The 6,979-nt window shown below is 43.4% G+C and overlaps 1 protein-coding gene across 1 annotated transcript; it reads left to right on the top strand.

Annotated features, from left to right (window-relative positions):
* Positions 1-1,182: 1,182 nt before the first annotated feature.
* On the top strand, positions 1,183-6,697 carry LOC104966474 (formin-like). Its single transcript, XM_010795661.1, has 4 exons — positions 1,183-3,364; positions 3,500-3,608; positions 5,453-5,514; positions 5,930-6,697. Exons 1-4 carry the CDS (start codon positions 1,838-1,840, stop codon positions 6,695-6,697), a joined length of 2,466 nt encoding a protein of 821 aa, XP_010793963.1. The 5' UTR covers positions 1,183-1,837.
* Positions 6,698-6,979: the final 282 nt, after the last annotated feature.

Raw genomic sequence — 6,979 nt, 5'->3', positions numbered from 1 at the left:
GCGTGCGTGCGTGCGTGCGTGCGTGCGTGCGTGCGTGCGTGCGTGCGTGCGTGCGTGCGTGCGTGCGTGTGTGTGTCTCTAATGCTATTTCATGGGATTATCTGGATTCATTCCTATTACATAAACACAGCTCGCATAACGGCCGCTGTGTCCCTCTCTGGGGAATGCATAAAAACGCTTCATAAGTGTGTGTCTGATTAGTTCTAGTTAAGCTTCAGGCTGAGGCTCGGAGGACAATACGAGTCAGAGAAAGTTACACAGAGAAAAGACATTCTGGAAACATGTCAGTCAGCTGCTGCTGGGTGTGATAATGTATCATACTGTAAAAGCAAACATGGGAGGAACCTGGGAACTAAGAACAACCAAAACATGAACCAGTGGAGCAAGGTTCAATCTAAAATTCAATATTACAAATCTAAGGAAAAATGCACAGAAAATGCTTCATTCATTTTTTTAAACTTTATAAAATTAAAATGTTCCTTCTTTTGTATTGCTCAGTATCACCTCCTTGACTGTTAATGTACTTGTTTATTCATATTTATATTTTTACATTAAGTGTTAACTTTTCATTCTTGATTGTACTGTAACACTAGTTGTTCACTTAAAAATAACAACGTGCAAACCAACATAGCAACAAGTAAAATATACTTATATGTACATTTTAAATATATATTTTCACTTTTAATAGAACTGTTTTCCCTTATTTGAATAAATCTGTGTCACCAATTTATAATTTTTACATTTTGTATAAATATGTATGAAGAATTCTAGAAAACCTATGTTTCTATTGGTTTCTCTGAGCAGGTTCGATACACCAAAGCAAGTTTTCCAATAAAAAAGTACACTTCAAACATAACAATTGTGAGCTAATATCCATGTAACTGCACTTTAATTTGATAACTTCCAATAATCTGAATAGCCTCTTTGACTTTGCACAGTGCATTGGTTGGTTGTAATGTGAGCAGATTAGCAGAGTAGGGGGGGTTGGTCCTGCTAAAACGTCCAGATTAGCCGAGTGTTGCCTAATTCCTGCAGGGGGGCTGAACGTTCCTGTGGATTTACAAACACTATCGTTTAACAGGTGATCCCGGCTGGCTGTATTTACCCTCCTGCAGCTCTGGGTGTGGCGTCCCTCCATCTGTTCTGGGTGGCCTCCTTCGCCCTGCAGCTCATGGATCTGTCAGGGTGTTGTCACAAACAGTGGCTGAAATCACCATCTGCTTCCAATTACACTATGACAATCTGCAGGACGGTCGCCAAGAACCAGCTCTGTGAGGGACTATAGTTTTTAGCCAGAGGGGGAAAAGGAGCCAGAGGGGGAAAAGGAGGCAGAACCTGGAAACTAAAACCAGGACGTGGAGCTGACTTTTAATTGTGGTTGAGCTGAGTCATGGAGCTGGGGGTTTGGAAACTTTTCCGTTACTCTGTGGATTCCTCCCCGTTCATTCTGAGTGACTAACTTCCAGTTTGGAAATGTAGTTAAGACATGAAGGAGATGTTGAAGCGGTGAAAGCATACATCTATTTCTTTTCAACAAACTGGAGCAGAAACAGGTCGGACTTTCAGAAGTGGTGACTTTTCAACATTTCTTGCATCTTTATTAATACTAAATGAAAGTTGCATGATCCTGGATGTTTTTATACAAACTATTGCATGGCAAACAGATGCATGCATACTCAAATCAGCCTCTTAAACTGCATTGTTCTGAAGTAAGATGTTGCACCTAAGTCTCAGATATTAGCTGTTAAACAATGTTGACATTGTGGAAAAGGCTTTTCAACAACTTCCTACTCCTTTCACTCTGGATTATGTTTTCTTTGTGAGCAATTTATAAGCAATGGAGGAGCAAACAGCCATCCTAAAATTCTTCAGGGTCCTTACAGAGGAGGAGGACGAGGATGTTATTCAAGGAGACACTGAGCTGAGTTTAGATATAAAGAAAAATGTCTTTGAGGAAGCTGTGGAGAACAGTAGAGAGTCCTTATCGCATGTTAAACTGCTTTATGATGGGGAGACTTGTAATACAGTGAGACATATAACTAAAGGAGAAGCAGGAAATGACTCAGACATGGCAGAGGAGGAGAGGTGTAATGTCAACCTAACAGAGCAGCAAAGTGTGGCTGCCAACGCTGAACATGTCTCAGAGAAACAGACCTTTGCAACAAATCAAGACGAGAATAAGATGCCATACGACAAAGTTAACGGCTACAGCAACGAGGGTTGTCACATATCGGAGAACTCGCTGGATGAATGTGCCTTGAAGGAAACCGTGCAACCAAAATATCAACATACTTCAACTGACTGCATGGATACAGGCTGGGATTCTCATTCCAAGCAGGATGCCACTGAAGAAGTTAATAAGAAAGAAAGAAAAGATTATGAAAATGTTCACATGCAGGATGATTGTGTCCCAAATGCTTCCAGTTCGGATGTCGGTTCTGACCCTGAGGAATCTGAGAAAAGTAGATCTAAAAATATAGTGATCACAGCGACTCGGACAAGACCTGACGTTGAGGAAGAACCGATATTAACACCAACATTTGAGCATGCTGATGGCTCATCTCATATCCAAAATAAAGAGGGGAGGACCGGATCAGATGAGGTAAGCGAAGAAGAAGAAGAAGAAGAAGAAGAAGAAGAAGAAGAAGAAGAAGAAGAGAAAAGAGATGCATTTCCAGACTTTTCCCCCCCACTTTACCCTCCAGCCCCAAAAGACCCTCTTTCCATAACATCTGCAACCCATAACCCTCCACCTGGATCCACCTTCACCAGAGCCACCTTTAAACCGAGCTCCCCCACCGACAAACAGATCCAGCTCCCGGCCCTCTTCAGCGGGCTGAGGGTCCTGAGGAAGGGGGTCGTCGGGCCCGAGCACGACACCGTGGCCCGGATCAAAACCTCATCACCAGCAAAGAGGGACATTTTCCCTGATAAACAATCGGACGGTAAATCTCAGGGGAGCTTCCTGGACCAGATCTCACAGCTGCTGAACCGGGAAAAGAGCGAAGATGAGACCGAGGAGACCAAAGAGACCAAGGAGACCGAGGAGAGGACGGAAAGGGAGGCTGAAGCAGATGAGACTGATATGGAAAAAAGTCAAGAGGACGAGAGGGAAGAAGTTGAAACAGAGAAGGAAGCAGAGGTTTCATCTGAGTCCACCAAGCCTCCTGCGTCCAGTGCAGAGGCGGCATTCGATGCCTTCAAAGCCTTTTTCACCCCAAAGCCTCTGAAGAGGGACCCGGCTGAGAAGATAGACCTGGACGCAGTGAGGAAGAAGATAAGAGCAGATAAAGATGTGCTGAAGGCGCTTTTTGAGAGAGCCTCCAATAAGACGCAAGAGAAGAAAGACTCCCCTGATGGCAAAGTAGGAATTGTGTATCATCTAGAATCGACTAACGTTACTAAAGACATGATTGCAATACCGACCCTCATGTGAAGAAGCTCTATTTGTTATAGATTATGTTGTAAATCTAATGTCAAACTCTTTTTTTCATTTTAGTCAGAAGCGTCCACCCCAGGAGATGGAGAGGAGAGAACGCCAGGTCGCCTTCAAGCTGTCTGGCCACCACTGAAGGAGGAGAAAGTTGGGCTGAAATACACAGAAGCAGGTACAAAAATACAACATCCACACAGATGCATTATGTTAAACAATAATATGAATGCCATGCAGTGAATTTGACGGCAGTGGAGGGAGTCGCCGTGTTTACTCTGTGATATCAGGTGGTGGACGTAATATCAAGCAAACACAGCTCCACCCTGAGTGTGTCCACAGCAAACATCCACCACCTTCAGTTGTGAAGGAATTGACATGACTACTGTACACACTGTGGTGCCTTGAAGCAGCTTTGTGTACATTTAAAACATATATTCCAGTACAACACTACCACTCTCAATGCTAACATGTATGCTGGAATTAACTACTCTATGGCCACTTTAACAAAAACTGGAGAAAAGTCCAACGAACTTGATGTCTGAGCTGCTGGATTGTAAGATTATACATGTATATGTAAATAAGGTGGCCCATCAATAATAACACCAGAATGAAAGATGCAATAATGACATAGAAACACGTTTGATTGCATGAAACCATATGGTGGCTGCAAATAAGGTGTCAAATGTTTATAAAGGAAAAAAAAGGTCAAACACTTTTGGTTAAAGGTGGGGTAGTTTAGTTTGAGAAACCGGCTCGAGATACACTTTTTTGTTATATTCCATGCTCTCAACATCCCGATACCAATGAATATCTGAAGTGCTTTGACAATAAATACATAGGAACATTTCATCTGAAGCCGTAGTACAGTAAAAAGCACGACCAATCATCTGAGCCGGCCCTGCTAAAGTAACTGGATGGCCTACCTGCCTGCCAGCCTTCCATCTACGCACAAACTTATCTCGTGCCCTCATTGGTCATGTGCACGTTCGTGTGGGAGGGTCTCTGTAAGGAAGTGGCAGATTTTTTCCGGCTGTGTATTTTCAAATTCTAGCGCACTCGAGCCGGTTTCTCAAACTTACCTACCCCACCTTTAAAGACATACAAGTGATCCTGCTTGTAAATGACACCACCTTGCACTTACTTCCTATTATCAAAGGCTGCTTGTGCATGGATAAAACTGCAGGCACACACCCAAATACATTTCCTGTAGGAACTGTTAAAGTTAATACACTTTCTGAATGATAGGCACCCATTAGCAGATAAATGTTAGCTTGACCTCTTTGTATAGAGATCAGTCAGCTGTGTGCCAGTGTGTATGGGTTTTCCTTTCATTCAAAGCTCTACTGCCATCATCTGGTCAAGGTTTGTATTGTTAGTTTGTCCTCAAGCAGCCCTCCGCTTCCTGCAGTGTTCAAACATGAATTAGATTTTTCATGCAGAATCAGTGACAGTTCTTAAGTCTGACTGTTTTCTTCCCCGACAACATCACCAACGTAAAGTAAAGCACTCTAGGGCCACACTGCTGTAATAATTAACGTAATGGGGCGAAGCCTGCGAGCTAGTTCAGGCAGTCAACTGGAGCACCAATGATACATTAACACGTGACGCACCTCGTCCCTCTTACATCCAACCAAACACATTCTCCTAAACATGCCGCTCTATTGAAGCTGCCAGGTCTTCCTGCCTCTGCCTCCTCGCTATGCTGCTGCCACTGCTGTGTTCACTTGCTATTGCTGCGTTCATGTTCCTGCTGCTGTGTTTCATGTTGCTGCTGCTCGCCTTCCCCCCCACCACCTCCCCAGCCCCACCCCAGCTTCCACCTTTAGGCTCGGGGATGGTTATCTAATTATCACTCCATGTTCTTTGTAAATCTGTGGAGTGATGAGGCCCGAGCCTAGACGCCAAACTCAAACTATATGCTGCTTCTAATACACATATTAAGAAACACGTGAGTTGTCTGACTGAAATGTGTTTGTTGTAAGAAGTTTAAAAAAAATATTCTTCTGTGTTTCCTGTCAGAGCACCAGGCCGCTCTCCTGCAGCTGAAGAGAGAATGCAAAGAGGAGCTGGAGACGTTGCAGGTCAGTGACAATGATTGAGTCAGGATAAGGAAGAAAAGTGCTTATGGGTCCATAATCGTAAAAATATTGAGAAAATCAATTGAAAAATTGCTGGAAAAGACTAAAAAACGTTAAAAAAATGTGAAACTCAAAATATAATGAAAAAAAAAAGTCCAATCATTTGAACAAAATTAAATAATATTTACTTACATTTAAATGTCAGATGCTGTCGACTGGCAGCTTTAGACTATTCTCAGGAATTGTCAATGTCTCTTGTACGCCATGTAAAGGTTTCGGATACCAACTGTACTTACTGTATTGTGTATGTCTTTGCTTTATTGTAACTAAAAGAAAAATTCAAAATAAAGTATTACATTTTTTTTTAAATGTCACTGTAGAAAAACACCTTTTGTGTCTTAACTGATATTATTTTCAGGAGGACTTTGGTCAGCAGCTCTCCAGACTGCGGGTGGAGAACGAGGACAACGTGTCCCGTCTGGAGTTCAGTGTCTCCGAGCTGCAGACCCTCCTCTCCCAGGCCGGGACCCGGCGTCACGGGGAACTCAAAGACGTTGCTGTGTCAACGGAAGACGACTTCTTACACAAGTCTTTCCGCACAGTGTGCATCCAGACCGACAGGGAGACATTTCTTAAGACCCCTGAGGATGGAGAAGGTGCAACGAGAGCGAGCACGGGCCCCCAGCAGCAGAGGGTGACCCCCAGAAAACTGGACCTGACGTCTATCAGCCTCAGCCTGGCCGGACACAGGGACGATACTTCCTCTTCATCACATGACCCTCCATCACTTCCTCATATGCAGACTCCATCAGTACAACCACTAGCTGCTTCTCAGACAACCAAAACACACATCCTGCCTCCTCCTCCACCTCCTCCACCTCCACCATGTTTTTCTTCACCCCTTAACCTCATGCAGACGTCACATATAGCTCCCCCACCTCCTCCACCTCTTCCCTTCACTCCAGGCTTTGCTCCCCCACCTCCTCCACCTCCTCCCTTCACTCCAGGCTTTGCTCCCCCACCTCCTCCACCTCCTCCCTTCACTCCAGGCTTCGCTCCCCCACCACCTCCTCCTCCAGCTGGGGGTTTTATTGTTGAAAAACCTCCAAGGAAGCAGACAGTGGAGCCGTCCCGACCCATGAAGCCTCTCTACTGGACCAGAATCCATATCCAGCACAACAAGTAGGGTCAAACACTGCTAGTAAAAATAAACGTATTCTTACTTTTTATTTAAATATAATGTTAAATACATTAAGGTTTTTTTAAATTAGGTATTGTATGAATTCACTTGGTAAAACATTTGCAATCTACTAGGAAAAGAAAGCTCAAAAAGATCTTAAAGCAGACTTTTTAAATATAAATAATGCAACAAAAAAAAATCAAGATACTTATTTTATCGGTTCAGTTTTTTACATTTTGTAAATGAAATGATTATCTTATTGTACTGCCCCACTTTAAACACCTTTTT

The sequence above is a fragment of the Notothenia coriiceps genome, unplaced genomic scaffold, assembly GCF_000735185.1.
Source record: "Notothenia coriiceps isolate Sejong01 unplaced genomic scaffold, NC01 NC01_scaffold00037246, whole genome shotgun sequence".
Taxonomy (NCBI): Eukaryota; Metazoa; Chordata; class Actinopteri; order Perciformes; family Nototheniidae; genus Notothenia; species Notothenia coriiceps.
Note: the sequence above shows the minus strand (reverse complement) of the source record. Positions and strands in the feature narration are given on the sequence as shown.